The following is a 17,759-nucleotide window of genomic DNA, read 5'->3' as shown; positions in this document are numbered from 1 at the left end:
TGAAGTGTGTCTGTGCAGGGCTGGATTACTAACAGAGCATAGCCGGGAACTGCCCCAGGGCCCTAAACTTCCAGGGGCCCCAAAAGGGCAAATTTACTTGCAAACTTGTGTGGTTTTATGCACCACTACATACAATATAAAATAGATCCTGCATTATTATACATCTTTTAGTGGGATGCTGTGTCAAAATCTTGTTCTGGCACTTCACATGGTGCATTTTACATAAATTAAGCTATGTTTCAATTATTGACCACAGAGAAACCGGCACATAGAAAACCTGGAGTCACGTAGCATCCAGTACAGGAGTGCTGGTTCGTTTCTGTGCCTCTGTACAAAATATAATGAATCTGCCATCACTTGTAGACTATTTGGAGGGAACCTGGTAAAAACAAGAGCCAAACAACAATTTTTGGCCTGGGTACTCCAACCAGGTTCATTCAACATGTTGCATTTTCCCTGTGTGTGTGTGTGTGTGTGTGTGTGTGTGTGTGTGTGTGTGTTTAAATAGCTTACATGTGTATGTGCTTTCTCTATGGGTACAATTGTTTGGTGAACTTTGATGGTTTTAATGCAGAGTAACCTTTGAGAGACTGTCTCTTTAAGAGAGGTCACCTGGGAGGGGGACAGGTGTGAGTTACTTGTACCACCATCACGTTTAAGCGGGACAGGTCACGGTGTTGTCCCCTCTGCAAAACTTGACCACGACCCCCCCGCCCCTCTCTCGCCCCCCTCCCCTTGTTGTGTTGCTGGCTCAAAGTCAGGACGGGATGTCTGACTCACTTCTCTGCTCTCTGCGCGGCGGAGCTCGAGCCCTCACGCCAACTCCACCGTCAGTGACGTCTGCGTCACGTGTCCGTCTCTTCCCTCGGTACGTCCGTCGTATTTTCCTCCCCTCCGCTGCCTGCTTTTTCAACACTGGAGCCACGACGAAATAAACAAGCGCAAAACAGGGGGGGGGGGGGGCGTTGTAGGGACCGGCTCTGGCTCCGGTGTCACGTTGATCACCGGCGGATGGACAGAGGGGGCTCACACCTAGAAGTTACCATCAGTGAAGCCCAGACCTCCCGTCACTCACTGGCTCCACTGAGCACGTATCACTGTAAACTTTTTTAACCCTGCGCTGCACACACTGAGCTCCGACAATAGCGAGGTGAGTGGGCTTTTCTGTGTTTCACCTTTCCCAAACTTGTGTGAGCTCTGTGGAGGTTTTTACCTCAGCGGGTCTGGCCAGCTGCATGTCGCCTGCTTAAAATGGCGACAGCCAACCGGGGAGGGGGGAGAGAGAGGGAGAGAGAGTGAGTAGTTTTTTTGGGGCAGGGGGCTTGCCGTTTCCTCCACTCAGCTGCTTACCGGGTATGAAACAAAGCTATAACGTAGACAAGCCCATTAAGTTGGGGCTCACTCCGCCTAACTTGAGCGGAAGGTGAACACGCATCATTTTCGGAAATGTTTGACGCTGCTGAGCTCAGAGACGCTACAGTCCAGCTGCTCTGTCTTTGTGTCACAAAATCACAGCTATTTGCTCATATTTATTGCCACATTGTTTTCATATTGATGCTAATTAGATGTTGTCAGTTTATATTCAAGGCAGACCTGTACGCACCAGTAGATTTCCCCCAATTTTCTCCAGTCTGTACTATGAATGAAGAAGTTAAAAATCACTTGGACATCCCCATCAGTTATGACTAATATTGTTTTGAAAGTTGTAGCCTACAAGTAATAACCTGTTACATTATTAGTGTCCTGTCATGTCATGTTTTCTTTGTGACAACAGGAAAACAGGATTTTCATAAACTGAAAGCAGAGCTCAGGTTTGATTCCTTGTTGTTGCCCAACAGCCAGTGGTGAGTTTGTACACTGTTGTTGCCTTGGTTATCTATCCAGGGATTAGAGAAAAGCTTTCCCAGACAGCTAATTTGTGTCTGATGTCCACATGAGTCCCAGGCATAGACATGCTGCTTAATCCAGCCATCTATTTATTGCCTGTGGTACACCATTGAGCCTGTTTACATACTACCTTTGATGATCAGAAACATGTGGGAGTTTTTCTTGGGTGTGATGAGCAAATTGTCAGTTTTGGATGTTTCTTTTTATTATGCCTCATGTTGCTGTATGCAGTGGTGATGCTTGAGCTCAATGGCTGTACATCTCACTGAATAGTCCCCCCCTCCCCTCCCCTCTTCGCCACCCACCCACCCACCTCTTTTCTCTCTCTCTCTCTCTCTCTCTCTCTCTCTCTCTCTCTCTCTCTCTCTCTCTCTCTCTCTCTCTCTCTCTCTCTCTCTCTCTCTCTCTCTCTCTCTCTCTTCCTCTCTCTTCATCTTTCCCTCATGTTTAGAGTTTCACCTGACAGGAGTTGAGTTTCTCTCTGCTTTTGAAATCACATCTCAGTCTTGGACTTTTAAAAAAATCACATCTCGAGTCTGTTTTGTTTTGCTTTACCACTTTCCTTTTCTTTTTTTTAAGCATGTAATGATCAGTTGACGACTTAAAGAAACTGAGCAGCTCTTTCTTTTTGTGTGCCAGTGCTTCAATGAAAAATAATGTAATCCCAGCAGTGAGTTGGGTCCCCTCTCTGTGTTGACCCCTGTAATGACATTTCACTTGCAGATCTCTACCAAGTATGACCGCAAAAACCACCTCAGAGTCAGCCGCTTATCAAGAGCCTTTTCACAATCTTGGGGGAAGAGCAGAGCGATCCACTCACACATGCGGAGCTAGCAGGTTTGGGTCAGCAGCAGTAGCAGCCTCTGCTCTGCTTGGCTGGTTAACAGCTTGTGATGTCAGCCATTTTAGGTTGGACAGCACAGAGCATGGTGCTCCGCCATTTTTCTCTCCCTCCCCTCTCAGCAATCCAGTTTTAACGCATGCCCTGGCAGTGGCCACAGCAATGCAGCCGCTTGTAACCCACGCAGCCATCCGCTCCCTGACCTGAGAGCAGTCCAGATGGGACTCGGGGAGCAGATGGAAGGACACTGTAGGAACATGGTCACTGAGGTTTTCTTATTGTTGCCAGCACCACTACAACGGCAGTGGAAGGAAGTTCAGACGCTCAAAACATCTTAAGCGTTTAGTTTGGTGAGTTGTGGTTGTCAGTAGTGGTATGACTGAGCGAAACCCTGGAGTTGACTGACAGGAGGAGGTTAGCTGGATGTCTGTGTAAAGTGGTAGTAAATAAAATAACTGGAGAAGGATTTGTGTTTTGGGACAGAAAAAAAACATGGCGATGGATTTCTGTTTTGGCTCAGAGAGGAGAGTGAATTTGTTTGTGTTTTGATGTAGAGACTAGTAGATGGCGAAGGGGCAGACATGATAATTATCTTGAATACATTTGGAGGTAGAGGTGGTTCAGAAAGAGATAACATCTGCTAGGGGTCCAGCCCTGTTTATGTACCCATGCCTCTGTTGCCTGCAGTGATTCCAGAAGCTCTGCATACCTCAGGCCGCTGCAGGCCAAACACAAGAGCCATAGAGAGCAGGGAACAGGGCATGGGCCCAGGCAGATGTCTGGACAGGGACTCGGGAACTGAGTTAACAGGAAGAGACTTCATCAGCTCTGGCCAATAGCAAGCCTTGGCGACGATGACCACACCTAGCTAGGAGACATCAACACCGCATGAGAGAGGCACTGAAATAGGAGCAGGGCAGGGACTCTCCAAATACCACTCACAGGGGTGTGTGGAACAAACAAGCCCCACTAGAGCCAGGGACTGGATGGCATAGTGTGTGTGTGTGTGCGTAACTGTGTGTGTGCGTGTGTGTATGTGTGTGCGTATTTACCCACATGCATGTGCCATGTGTTAGAGAAATGAGCTGGTGGGAGAGAGAGAGAGAGAGGGGGGGGGGGGTAGGAGGTGGTTGCCATGGGGACAGTAACACACCAGTGGCGCTGCCGACCTGTCTCACTGGGCCAAACTTGCTCAGAGAGGGAGGAGAAGAAGGAACAGAGGGAGGGGAAGCAGAAGGTGCATAGCCGGGTTCGGAGAAGGAGGGGGAGCGAGGGTGAAGAGACAGGGGGAAGAGGGAGGAAAAAAGACGTGTTAGGAAGAAACGGAGCAAACAAGGAAAGGGCTGCCTGCGCTGTACACCTATTATCTGTCCTACTAAAGAGAACATTTGTTACACCTGTAATCTCAGCTGATTGATGAGAGGAGTAGTTCAGTTAGCATGTAGCTACATTATGCAGCCAAGCTGTAGGAATTGTAGTGTGTGCGAGTGGTATTATTGGCCTGTACTCAGAGGATATAGCCAAGGCCTAGACAAGAGTCAGACCAGGGGATGAAAGGAGGTCATGCTGTGCGGAGCCATTGACGTGGCGTGGATAATATAGGTTATGAACCATGAGGACAAAAAACATTGTCTTTGTGTCACTGGGAGATTTCTTGACTCTCACACGCAGAAAAATGGCAGCCTTGATACCTCAGTAAACAAGCCTCACACAGAGGCATGCAGGCATCCACCCCCGCACGCCACATACACATACACACACACACACACACACAACGCGAGCACACATGCGCCCCCGCCCACCCCACCCCTCTCTCTCTCTCTCCCTTCACTGTAAATCTCACAGGAAACCCACACATGCAAATGCTGACACACATAACAGACACAAACCCACCATCCCCACATGGTCAGTCAACCTATGTGCAACATTCAAATTAAAAGTTTTTGGCTGACGCTCATACCAATGAGTCAACAGCTTGTCTGAGCCTGGCATTGCCAAGACATGAGCCGCTCATTTAGACTCACCGATAATAGCTCGGCTCGCGTCGCGTATTGTTTTAGATCTCACCTGTATGAGCCAGTTACTTTCCTCGCTGAGGAACAAGTTTTGTCTGCAGATTTGTTCACACAGATGTGGTTTTTAAATTGTTTTTCTCTTTTGGTACAGTGTGATGTGAAGTGAGTCGCTTGTCAAAAACGTGCAAATGATGGGAATTTTACACTTTGTGACATGCTGTGTGTTCGCCATGTATTTTAATGTGAGTTCTTAATTTGCATGAAGCAGTAAAACGTATGTTTGTGCACACATGGACACTGAAGCTGAACATCAGGTTACGTCCACTGGCTGAAGAGCTCGGGTTGGAACATTCCAGTCTTTGCAGCGCAGTGAAGAGGGAGGGAGGGAGGGAGGGAGGAGAGCACTGTGTGATTGTAGTTTGGAGCAAGGGGGGGGGGGGGGGTGTTGAAGAGCGGGGGTTGGCGTGGTGGGGTGATTGGAGGGGGGTATCAGGGAGGAAAAATTCCTCACTGAAACACCTCAGTGCTTCCTCCACGACAGTTAACACCCCTCCTTCCCTTTGCCTCCTCACCCCAAACCGGCTGCCCATCCCCCACAATCCTCTACCGTTCGCTCTCCCTCTCCTCTCCTCTACACTCGCCTGCCCACCCACACCCAACAGAACCACGTGATGGATGGCTGAGACTGCCCACCCATAAGCCTTTGTGTTGGTCATGTGACCAGCCTGCCTTGGCAGAGCGGTGCCCCCTGATGCAGAACTGAATGGCAGGGGAGTAGGAGGGGTGCACAACAGCCCAAGCCAAGGGCAGTTACTCTCTCTGGGGGGTGCATGAGGGAACAAGGGGCATCACGTTCCCTCCACAGTAGCAAACTTCATTTGCGTGTTAACCCCTCACTGTCCTCTCCAGCCTACTGCTAAAGAAACCACCAGGGTTAACAACGCTAATTTGCAGTGAAGCCAATTAAGTTTTCGCCAAAGACTTAATGGAGTATCAAACTACTGTTTGATGCTGAACGTTCAGAGGAACTGCACATGAAGTTACGAAAAGTCTGGACTCAAACTATAACTGAATTTGTGGGCTTTTGAATACAGCAAAGTGACCTCTGTACATCGTCGCTCAGTTACTATGTGAAAGGGTATCTTTCACACCACAGCTCTGTGAGGGTTAACTGGGCTTTGAGCTAATGTACCATGACCTTTCTGCAGCAAAGGGGGTGTGTGTGTGTGTGTGTGTGTGTGTGTGTGTGTGTGTGTGTGTGTGTGTGTGTGTGTGTGTGTGTGTGTGTGTGTGTGTGTGTGTGTGTGTGTGTGTGTGTGTGTGTGTGTGTGTGTGTGTGTGTGTGTGTGTGTGTGTGTGTGTGTGTGTGTGTGTGTGTGTGTGTGTGTGTTTTTGCGGTTGAGTAAGTTATAATTGATTGGAGAAGGCTAGGTTTATTGTATGATGATACTGAATTGGTGTGTACTACTCACTTGACAGAGATGGCAGTTCTGTATCAGCATTGTGCACAAAGGGGTTATGCATTTGTCTAAAACTTGTCTCAGACATGTTTAAAATTTGCACGAAACTGCTCTGTTTGTGCATAGATAGGGTACAATTATTTTAGATTTGGGCTGCCAGAAAGCTGTATTTGGTTTGCATAACTGTCTTTGAACGGGAGGGGCTTAACTTCTGTGTTTTCCTGTTGAATTTACGTGAGCCGTTGAACTTTTGTGAGCTTTGCCTTCTCTGTGCGTGAGGTGTCATGTCGGTGCAGAGTGATTGGGAGAGTAATTGCCCTAGAGCTGTCCTTTCAATACTGTATCACTGCCTCTCTCATCAGAGGGAGGCAGTGGAGGAAGGAGGGAATGAGGGGGGAACTCCTCCACAGGAAGCTTCGCCATTTTGTATGGAGAAAAGGGATCTAGAAGTGAAGTGAAAATTCACATTCACAAAGATTCACACTCTAGTGCAAGTCTGTGTGTGTTTCAGTCTGCACTATCTGGTCCGTTGTCAGGTGAGAACCATCTTCCTGAGGAACATCTGTTGAACCTCCCACTTGTACAGTTGTTAGGTAGACCTTATCATTAGCAACCTATTCACAAGTGAGTATTTCTGTAGCAATCGTTGGAAAGGTGTTCAGTGAAGCTACATAGGCTCTGGATTAAAAAAAATACAGAATGTGCTCTCTCTGTGGGGGTGTGTCTGAACGAGGGGAAGTGAGACAGAGTTGCGTGGGGGAGGGGAAAGAAGGGGGTAGGACAGGAGCTCTCCCCAAAAGCCTTTAGTGAAGAAGCAGACTGAGCGTGTTTGAATGCCCTCATAAAAGAGATAGCCTTGAGTTTCATGGGGTAGGATAGTTGAAGAGCATGCATGCTGTTTTTTAAAAGAAGCAACACTGAATTTTAAGAGCTTCAGCTAAATCTTTTCACAAGACTTTATCATTACCTGCACTGTTGATTTACCTGGAGACGTCCAGCTCTGCACTATTTCCATGCAGCTAAGGAGAAACTGGCTTGTACTACATTGAGTAAGATATCCTCTCTCATTGCTTCTTGTCACAATCTATTCTCTCCTTCCATTTCTTTCCTCATTTGTACATGAAACTAAAATTTTATGCAAAAACCCAACAAATTGCAGGTGTATCGTCTTGTATGGCGACTGATGGTTTGAACTAAAACGTGTTCTCCTTTCTCTTTTTCAGGTTTTCCCTCTAAACTGCAGTGAGAACTACAAGTGGACCTATGGACATGTCCCACCATCCCCCCCCACCCATGCCTGGTCTATAGTCCACTAGAAACAACCGATATTCTCAGTCACACCTCACTCTTAGCCATTTGAGCAGCCCTCCCCACCCTGCGGTCACATCATGGCCAGCAAGAGGAAGTCTACAACTCCTTGTATGATCCCCAGCAAGATCGTACGCTCAACAGAGGAGGTCGAGCGGGACTCTCCTGTTCTTCTCCGCCAATCCAGGATTTCTGGAGGAGGCAGACTTAGCCCCTTAGAGCCAGGAGAATCTTCCAGACCACAGGCGGGGGATGCTGTCAAAGACGGTGCTGGTACTTACACCTGTAAGCCTTGTAACTTTGAAACCCATGACCTTAACTTGTTCTTGGATCATGTGTACACGGGGCACCCAGACTTTCGTGCAGATCCCAGCTTCTTTTGCGTGAGCTGTGGGGTTTCAGCACCTAAATTTGAGGGGCTGGCCCTGCATAATGCCAGGGTTCACCCCAGCACGTTAAACACCACTCTGCAGCTGAGGAAGAGGGACAGGAGGGTGGTGGTGGAGCAGAATCTTGTAACTGGGACAGAGACTGGGAAAGATAATGAAATTTCCATTACCAAAACTCCAATCATGAAGATGCTAAAGGGCAAATCAGAGCCTAAAAGGATAGTAGTGTCTCACCCAGTGTCTGACGAGCCTTCTTCAGACCCACACTCTATCTCTGCGTCCAGAGATACTGAGAGAAAAGAGACTGCAGCGGTGACGGTCACCCACGTCCCCACAATAGTCCACAATGGAACGACCAAGGTCACTGTGCCCTCAGCAATCCAGATAGTAAACGGCTCTGGAGCGTTACCGATGCTCAAGACCCCCATCACACAGGTACATTGCACTTCTTTCTGTCTCTTAGTTTGGTTGCGTTGTAATACTTTGTTTCGATTTCACTTCAATTGGTGAATTGATATCTTTCATGCAGATTAGTTTAAATCAATTTTTTTCAAACTCCTTTTAGGTTGTCTCCGTTGTTCAGAGCAGAGGCCTTCATCAGTCTGCTCCCATCACAGTCTCCTCCAATATTTCTTCATCTCACTCTTCTTCCAAGAATCTTCCCAAGGTAATTTGTTTTATTATATTTTATATATTATCCCACTGTTATGAGGTTTAACATAATTAGATAAATAATAATTATTATTCTAATTGTTCCTTCTTGCTTTCCCTCAATTTTCCCTCCCAGGTGATGATTCCTTTGAGCAGCATCCCCACCTACAGTGCCTCCATGGACTCCTCTTCCTTCTTGAAGACCTCTTTCAGTAAATTCCCGTACCCCACCAAGGCTGAGCTCTGCTACCTGACTGTGGTCACAAAGTACCCTGAAGAGCAGATCAAGATCTGGTTCACCGCCCAGAGACTTAAACAAGGCATCAGCTGGTCCCCTGAGGAGATCGAGGAGGCCAGGAGGAAGATGTTCAACACCATCATCCAGACTGCACCCTCCAGCTCGCAAAGCCAGACCCACAGTCACCACAGCCCAGCGCAACACACAATCACAGTTCTGCCTGCTTCGCTGGGGGCTGCTGGGATCCCTCACATCCTGCAGGGCTCTCTTGTCAGCCAAGGAGGGGTAATTGTCACACAGCCTGTAATGGCAAACGGTATTCAGGTCAGCAGTGCTCCTGTGGCACTGGCTGTCACACCTAAGCCCCAGGCAGCAGCTCGCCCCATGATGCAGGCCCGTCCTGCTGCAGCCCTGGTGGCAGATAAAGGCATCAGCATGGTGGTGGGGACGGTGGGCAGTAGCAGTACAGGGAGCAACATCATGAGCAGCAGTAATAGTAGTAGGAGTGGGGGAGGAGGCACTAGCAGTATTATTAGTAGCAGTCAAGCCAGTGTCATCAACCTTAGTCTAGGAAGCAGTAATCATAATAATGCAAAGGTTAGCAGTGTCAGTGGTAGACACAGCAGTGCTCACGCAGATTCCAGCGACAAAAGCAATAGTTATGTTACCAGCCATTCAAATTCTGCAAAAGGAAGCAGTGACAGTAAGAACACTGATACCAGCAAAGCCAGCAACACCAGCATTGTGCAGAGTGACAACAAAGTAACCACAGACAGCAAAAAGACCACAGACGGCAAACCGAACAGCAGCAGCAAAGCAGGCAGTGACGGACAGAAGAGCAAAGACACTAACGGTAGCAGCAACAAAAATAACCCAACTAGCACAAGCACAGATGATGTCTACTCGGCCGCAAGTGACTCGCCAAACATCAAAATGGAGGACGCTTCCTCCCCCGCCTCCAAATCTTCGTCTCCCTCTCCTGCTTCAAGCAGCACACCTGGCTCACGGACACCTGTTAACGCATTCCTGGACCCCAGCTTTTACAAGGGGAAGAAGTCTCAGGAGCAGCTCAATGCTCTGAAGGATAGTTTTCAGGTCAGCCAGTTTCCCGACCAGGAGGAGGTGGACCGCCTCATCGCTCTGACCGGGCTCACAGTACGAGAAGTCCGCAAGTGGTTCAGTGACAGGCGCTACCACTTTCGCAACCTGAAAGGTACGCGCTCCAGCACGGGTGGACAGAATAAGACTGGAACAGGAGCAGGGAACAGTTCAGGTACGCCAGGGAGCGGTGCCGCCGGCCTAGCCAACCCTGTTGATCTGTCTGAAAGTAGCAGCAACTCTGGTGCAAAAACACCCCAGCACAGCTCTGCACCTCTGAGCCCGACTGCAACACAGACTCCCACCTCACCCACCACACCTTCTCGCCGACTCCCCAGACCACCTTCTCCTGATTTCACAGCTATCCGCTACAAGGAGAGAGAACCCCACCAGGTGAGACTTAGTGCGACATTTGTTTGACTAAATGTTTTTGATGTTATCATTCCTCCAGTATATTTATTTGTGTTATTATTATTACGTCATTATGTTATTTCTGTGTTGTGTTTAGGTAAAGGCGCTAGAGGCCAGCTTTGCCCGGAACTCTGACCCATCAGGAGAGGAAGTGGACAGGCTGCGATCTGAGACCAAGATGACCAGAAGGGAGATCCATGGCTGGTTTGCCGAGAGGAGGAAGAGAGTGGCTGCTGAGAAAAAGAAAGAGGAGGCGAAGCGGGCATTGAGGGAGGAGGAGGAGGAGGAGATGGACGTTGATGGAGAGGAGCGTCAGAAAGAGGACGGCTCAGGAGAGCTGAAAGTTAACCCCATCAAAATAAATCTAAAGATGCTGAAGGTGACGGAGGCCAATGGCAAACCAGAGGGTGAAGGGTTAGATAGTGCTTCTATACCCCTTCAATCCAGCAGGACACCAGCCTCCTCCCCAGGCCCCACCCTGTCCTCCACCCCCAAACCATCCCAGTCCTCCGCCCCAGTGCCCAAACCATCAAATTCCCCCAAACCCACGTCTGTCCGAGGTAAGAAGACAGCAGAGCAGCTGCACCTGCTCAAACAAGTCTATGCCCGGACCCAGTGGCCCAGCGCCTCTCAGTATGATGAACTGATCTCAGGTTCCGGACTGCCCAGACCTGAAGTGGTGCGCTGGTTCGGGGACTGCCGTTATGTACAGAAGAACGGACAGCTGAAGTGGCTGGAGTCCTACCAGAACATGGCTCTGGAGGAAGACCTTCAGAAGGGAAACACACAGATCCTCCAGACCCACCTCGATGTTCGTGGCAGCCAGGAGGATTCACAGGTACTGACAACAAGCAGCATTTATAATAGCATCATAAAAATCTACCCTGAATAAAGTTCACACATTGTTAGGTCAGTTCACACAGTCAGTTCCTCCGAACAACTGAAACCTGAGAAAGAAAGGATCCGTGCGGCTGCGAGATAATGGGATGTTTTTGAGTCTTAACACTCAGTTATGTTGATGTTAGCTAACTGCTCTGAAGGAGAAAATGTACTTGTGTCCAAGGAAACAGGTCGCTTCAGAAAGTGCCTCTTGTTGACACACTGACACTGTACCTTTTTTAGGCTTTGAGAAATGCACTTTCTTAACTGCTTCAGAACCAGTTCAGTTGTTTTTCTGCGTGAATCATGGAGGATATTTTTGAGTTGATATGCTAACAACTCTGTAGCTGCATAAATGATTGAAAACAAATGTTTTCACTTCCTAATTGCAAGTGTGTTATCAGGGGCAACAGATCTTCCTTAATTGAGCACAGTAAATCAACTCACAGCTTTTTTAACTGATTGATTTTGATAAATGAAGTATTTTTTGTACAGTTTGAAACTAATTATTTACCAGTTTTGGTGGCTATGTTTTGTGGATGTCTGTGTTTTACTGACAGTAAATAAAAACATTTCCTTCAGTTTTAACCAGCTAACGTCACCTACCTGATTATCACAAAAACGCCTTCGAAAATAGCATATTTTTCAAGATGCACTGTTTAAAAAGGGAAAAAAGTCTTCCACTTTGTGCTTGACTAAAGCTGCTTTACACTTTTTACACTGTAATTGCTTAGAGAGACTGTGTACTGGATCATAAAGACACCTGGAAGCTCCTTGTTTGCAAAGAATGAAAGTGTGTTTGTCAAGCTTTCAGCTGAAACACACTGTTTGTGTGTTTTATTCATTAAGTGGAACATTGAAAAAAAAACTTCCAATGTGGCCAAGTGAGATCACTGTATTTGACATGGATACCTCAGTAAGATCAGATCAACTCATGTTAACAGGAATTTATAGTGCAAAACATACGCATGGTATAGATAAGACAACTAAAAATAAAAAAACACTATAAACACTCAGTATGAGCAAGTAGCAAGTATTAAAGTAGAAAGAGGTACTAAATGCACCATTGAGAAATAAACCCTTAAATTAAAGTAGGTCAATTCTTTGTGTGTTTGCACCTCTTAGATGGAGGTCAGGACGGTTCAGCAAGCTGTGAAGAAAGCGTTGTAGAGTGGTAACAGAGAAACGAATAGTAGTTTCTGACATGGTAATACAGTCTCTGTTTGATGGATTGACACCATTTATCCTATTAGTATAAACATTAACATCCAGTATTGACTTTGCCTAATGCATCCAAGCGTCTTTCTGGCTACCTTTTAGGTTTGGATGATTAGAGTATTACTAAAAGTCAATTTGCACTTTCACATATGAAATTCATGTAGTTGGCTCATATTAAACAAACGCAAACCTAAAATATAAAGAATGCTTTACTGCCTTCTCTGGTTGAAAGTGTCTGTGTTTCAGTGATGTCACGGTGTCTTGGAGTACAACTTTTAAGCCATGTTAAGTGACTGTTAACAGAAAGTAAAAAGGAAATCTGTCTCTCCATGAGGCAAGCATTCATTTGTACATGAGTAAGTTGGATGAGTCTTAAAAACTAAGAAATGTAAAATCTTTTTTTGCGACATGTTCAATGTTTGAAAATAAATGGTACATTGGCCTGGAATGTACTGCACTGGAATATAAATGAGTAGTTTTAAAAGGTATGAATACGCAAAGGTGTAAAAATGTGTGTGTGTGTGTGTGTGTGTGTGTGTGTGTGTGTGTGTGTGTGTGTGTGTGTGTGTGTGTGTGTGTGTGTGTGTGTGTGTGTGTGTGTGTGTGTGTGTGTGTGTGTGTGTGTGTGTGTGTGTGTGTGTGTGTGTGTGTGTGTGTGTGTGTGTGTGTGTGAATACTTACATCTATAATAGAGTTCAGTTTGTAGTAGATATGACACGTAGACTCGAGATACCAGCAGTGGAGTGCTATGGCTGCTGTAGATGCTGTTGTGCATTTTAGTCCAATTATTTCCATTGTTGTTATTAACAATAGTATAATTAGTGTTATTCTTTTAATAGTGTTTTCACACTTTAGCTAACCGGTTTTTCTCTCTGCACAGCTACAGGAACTGGCTCAGGCTAGCGGTTTGACACCAGACTTGGTGCGACATTGGTTCTCCACCAAGGCGTCTTTGCCTCAGATGGAACAAACTGGTACCGCTCATACGAAAGGACCAAGACCAGTCACACCGAGCTCACCGAACGAGCCACACACAACAGGATCCTCCCCTTTGGAGCCACAGACAGAAGGGGGGAAGGAGGAGAAAATGGAGGAGCCGGTGTTTGGTGTCACGGAGGAAGAAGAAGAGGAGGCCAACGCTGACAAGACTGTGAATCCTACTAAAGGTAGTCTGCAGGAGAGAAATAATAAAGTAATAATAAAGTGAGCAAGGAGGCTAAAGCACATTGTTTCTAGACCTGTTGTAAATAAAATGAAATAAAAATATGGGTAACTATTTCAGTAGTTTTTCAGTGTTCTTGGCAGGTGGAAAACTAGTCATTAAATGGTGATAAATCGGGATGATATGTGTAATTGTCTCTCACGGTAACCCAGAAATGTTAACGTGGAACATACAAGCACACATAATGCTCATAATTATGAGTAATGAGGCATACAGTGAGGCGTGTCTGACAGCAGCACACTGTTTATAATCATGAAAGAAGTGTATACTGTCGATAAGCAGGAGCGTGTTGTCTGGGTGACGTATTTTTAATTTCCCTTCTTTTTTTGTGCTTTTGTTTAATTGCTACAGGAACAGATTGAAGAAGCCTTTTGTTTGAGGATGGAGTTTACAACACAGGTGGTCTTTGTGCTGGGAGTCTGAGGAAAAGAAGGCAGATGCGGTTGTAACAGGATCACTGGATGGAAATGGGCCTTGAAACCATCCCCACCCATCCCTCTCTCTCCTTCTCGCCCACATCCCTAGAGATAGGCATGACCTCCCCCGCTACGTGAGATGGACGATAAAGCCCCCCCCCCCAAATCCATCCATCCATCCAACCACCCACCCCCTACGTTCCTCCTCCCGTTTAGTCTACTTCTCCGCTACACACTCTTGCCCTCTCCCAATATCCTCCCGTCCACCATTTTCCCTTTTTTTTAGAAGGAAGTTCCAGTAGAGACTTGTGTGCAGGAGCGGAGGTGGAGGGAGGATTCTGCCTGCTGTGATGGGAGAAAGGAAGAAAAAAAGAGGAGGAAGAAGAGGAGGGGGGAAAAAAGGAGAACACGGTTGAGATTGAACACTCAGCAGATGTTGATCAGGGGTGGGGGTTGGGTTTGAACTCTTATCGACCAAGCCAACCCCTCAGACGAGGATCGGTGGAGTGTTGACAGACTTGTTTGTTTTTGGGGTATGAAATACTGCACAGCTCTTTGCTACAGGGTGTTTGCCAAGGCCTTATAGTAAAAAAAATAATCCTTCTTTCTCATTTGTGTCATCTTCATACTCCTTTTTCTACCAACATGCACTCATTCACTTTGAATTCACGTTCGCAGCTTACCTTAAAATGTGCTAGCTAGGCTGTTCATAGCGTCTCATGTGAACCGCAGCACTGATGTTCATTTGATCCTGTCTTGATATTTTCTGGACATCTCTTTGTACTTGCTTTCCATTTTCTTATCTGTACATAACTTTTGGTCAAAATAGGACATGAACGCGACTGGTCATCCAAAGAAGGCAAGCACCCTGTTGTGTCTGAACAGAAAAAAGTGACACAATATGTTAGACTATGGAATCTTGTGTTTGTTGTAGCATCAAGTGCTTCTTTACGTCACCAACGTGTACGTACATTTTGTTTTTATGGAACTTTCTTATGAAATAAATTTGACTGTAAAAGAACTGTGAACTTTTACCAGAGTTCCATACTTAGGCTTGATGTATAATTTTTACAGATGGTATTTGCAGAATAAACAGAATGTAATAAACTTGTGGCTTCGAGTGTTATTGGGTCTAAGTCTTCTCAGTAAAGTCTTCCACATGGTGTAAAATGTACTGTAGGAGGAAACTGAAGATATTCTCACTTCTGCTTGAACTTGACTATAAACCAAAATAATGCTCATGAGAGTCAACAAAAAAGCCTCATAACCCGCAGTTAAAGGCTGCAGCTAATGATTATTTATCTGCTGATACTTAAGTAGAGTTCAGAAAAATGTCAGACAGGATGATAACAATGAATAGTAGCGCATTTGGATGTTTGTTGCATATCACTACACATTTCTGGTGAGTCTAATAATGCACAAGATGCCATAAAGTGCAGGAAAAGAGTGAGGCTGGTGATAATCACATTTTCCTAACGTCAAAGGTGATGTCATTCACACTGTTTAGGTCAAATTTGACTCAGACCTTTTTTACCTGAGATTTTATGATTTTTTCCTGAAGTGACCCAGAATACAAAAATGTAACTATTTCAACTTTATTTGGGTTTTTTTGTGCAGCTAATGTATATTTTACATGTGTAATTTGATCCTTATTTTCCAAAATTCAAAAATCAGCATCAAAAATGAATTCTGTGCATTCATTGAAATCATTAATGGCTGTTATAGTCTCTTGTTTTAGGTTAGAACTGCTAGAAGTGTTTTCTCCGTGAATAAATTGTGTAAAACCTACTGAATACACTCTGCTCTCTGAAAGCTTAATTAAGGATTAATCACTGATAGTGACTGATAAGCTGTTTATGAATGAAATATAGACTTGTGGTTCAGAAGCTTCATATAGAGGCTAATTATGAGGGGAGGCTGTGAATGGTCAGAATATGAACAGTATGTCAGGGGTGAAAATCACTTCAGACAACAACCCAAAGAAATACATTTGACTTATTATATAAGACAGAAAGACAGCAACTAAGGGCCTTTGGCAAAAGTGACATTTTGTACAACCTGCCGTGTGGCTGCTTTTAACACATCTCAGACCGAAACTGAGGCACTCTTCCTGTGGTACAAGATCACAAGCTAATGAAACCAACTTCTATCTTGTCACCGTCGCAGTCGTCATTTAACTTGAGAATAAATGCACCTAATTGATGCAAAGAAAATAAGACAGTAGTGTAAAGTAGTAAGTATTTTATTTACTTTTCAGGCTTGAATATGTTTCATATGAAAGGCAAAAATAAAATGAATACTTTTCCTCTCCATAGTTTTAGGCACATTACAGAAAGGCGTTTGTAAATGAGACCATCAGTAACAAAACAGACAAGATTGGAGAAAAAAAAAAGAAAAAAGAAAAGATACATGACACTTAGAGGCCCTGCACACCCAAACAGGTGTTCTTTGTTATTCTGTCTGATTCAACCTCTGTACAGGTTGGTAGGAGTTTTCTTAAGTCCCCAAACAACATGTAGTTCAAACAATCAAAGGTGAGTTATCCAGGTACAGCAAACCAAACAGGAGAGTCAGGGATCTGTCAGTCAAGTACAGTCCATACATGTTTGCACAGTGCCGAGAGATCCGATCAGTCAAAATAAGTGAGAACACCTGTGTGGGTGTACTGTGGCTGTGCAGGGGCTTTAAGCCCAGCAGGGCAGGTGAATGATGTGGCTTTAATGTGATGTGTACGCAGACGGAGGCACGTAGACATAAGCAGACAGGTCAGCAATAAGAGTAATGCAGCATTGAAAGGGAGAGCTCTCCAAAAAGGACCATTCGTGAGACAAGAGGACAAAATGTAATATGGGGGAGCTTTGGGATTAATACTGGGGCCGCAAACAACAAGATGATAACAATTTTCGGTGAGACCTCAAGTATTCACTCCAGTCCCTGCTTTTACCTCAACTTAATCATACCATATGGCTTAGGTGTGTCTCAGTGGTCAAACACTGAGTGAGAATACTGAGTTTACATCATATAGTCGTCACATACTAGTAGAGAAAACACTGTTTCTGACACATACCTGGAAAGAAAACACCATCGGTTATACACGAGCTCCATCTGGGCTCACCAAAGGCCCAAACCACAGACCTCTTACCCCCCACCCCACCCCCATCCCCAGGCACCTTTGTCATCCATCAGCCACAGAAACACAGCTACAACAAAGCCTGAGGCACCAGCTCAGATTCAGCTTGTTCCTCCCAAACACGCTCTCACACCACGAACACAGGAAGTGAGACCTCCCTGGACATTTAAGGGCACCAACATTTACCTCAAGAGAGGTCTCGATTACCAAGTCAGACATACATTTATGAGTAGAAGCCAGAATAAGCGTCTAAAGTTGGGAATGATGAATCTTTAAGTGTAGCAATTGACATTCACTTTGAGCCGTCAGCCGGTTCTCCATTTTTTTTGCATGTTTCAATACAAATAAACTCACAGGCAGTGGCAATTTAACTGTATATCATGGCAGTGTAACTTAAAATACTCGCAGGCTTCTGGAAAGCAGCTTGGTGCCAGGACAACATGGCAACACAAACACAAAATGTTCCTTTAGTCTTTGTGGTACAGCAAGGACATACCAGAAAGGCGTAAATTATGGCGTGTTTTCTTTACGCCTCACACCGGCAATGCAAACCCTCCTGGCTTGATCATAGTTGGTCAATCATACTGAGTTTCATT

The 17,759-nt window shown here is 45.6% G+C and overlaps 1 protein-coding gene across 2 annotated transcripts; it reads left to right on the top strand.

Moving 5' to 3' along the window:
- The first annotated feature begins 887 nt into the window (after positions 1-887).
- zhx3b (zinc fingers and homeoboxes 3b) lies at positions 888-15,114 on the top strand. 2 transcript variants are annotated; one of them, XM_062428005.1, is made up of 7 exons: positions 888-1,150; positions 7,427-8,335; positions 8,466-8,567; positions 8,688-10,280; positions 10,396-11,136; positions 13,276-13,561; positions 13,969-15,114. In XM_062428005.1, exons 2-7 carry the CDS (start codon positions 7,592-7,594, stop codon positions 13,977-13,979), a joined length of 3,477 nt encoding a protein of 1,158 aa, XP_062283989.1. In that variant the 5' UTR covers positions 888-1,150; positions 7,427-7,591; the 3' UTR covers positions 13,980-15,114. The 2 variants fall into 2 exon arrangements, with proteins under 2 accessions (XP_062283989.1, XP_062283990.1); XM_062428006.1 differs by lacking the exon at positions 888-1,150 and adding an exon at positions 7,037-7,252.
- The last annotated feature ends 2,645 nt before the right edge of the window (positions 15,115-17,759 follow it).

Source organism: Scomber scombrus, chromosome 10 (genome assembly GCF_963691925.1).
Source record: "Scomber scombrus chromosome 10, fScoSco1.1, whole genome shotgun sequence".
Taxonomy (NCBI): Eukaryota; Metazoa; Chordata; class Actinopteri; order Scombriformes; family Scombridae; genus Scomber; species Scomber scombrus.
The sequence above is the reverse complement of the archived record's forward strand: the minus strand, read 5'-3'. Positions and strand labels throughout refer to the sequence as shown.

Excerpts from the sequence above, each read along its gene's own strand:
- zhx3b (XM_062428005.1), top strand. The coding sequence starts at position 7,592 with ATGGCCAGCAAGAGGAAGTCTACAACTCCTTGTATGATCCCCAGCAAG. Across the intron at positions 8,336-8,465 it reads TCAAGACCCCCATCACACAG|GTTGTCTCCGTTGTTCAGAG; the intron begins GTACATTGCACT and ends AACTCCTTTTAG. Across the intron at positions 11,137-13,275 it reads GCAGCCAGGAGGATTCACAG|CTACAGGAACTGGCTCAGGC; the intron begins GTACTGACAACA and ends CTCTCTGCACAG.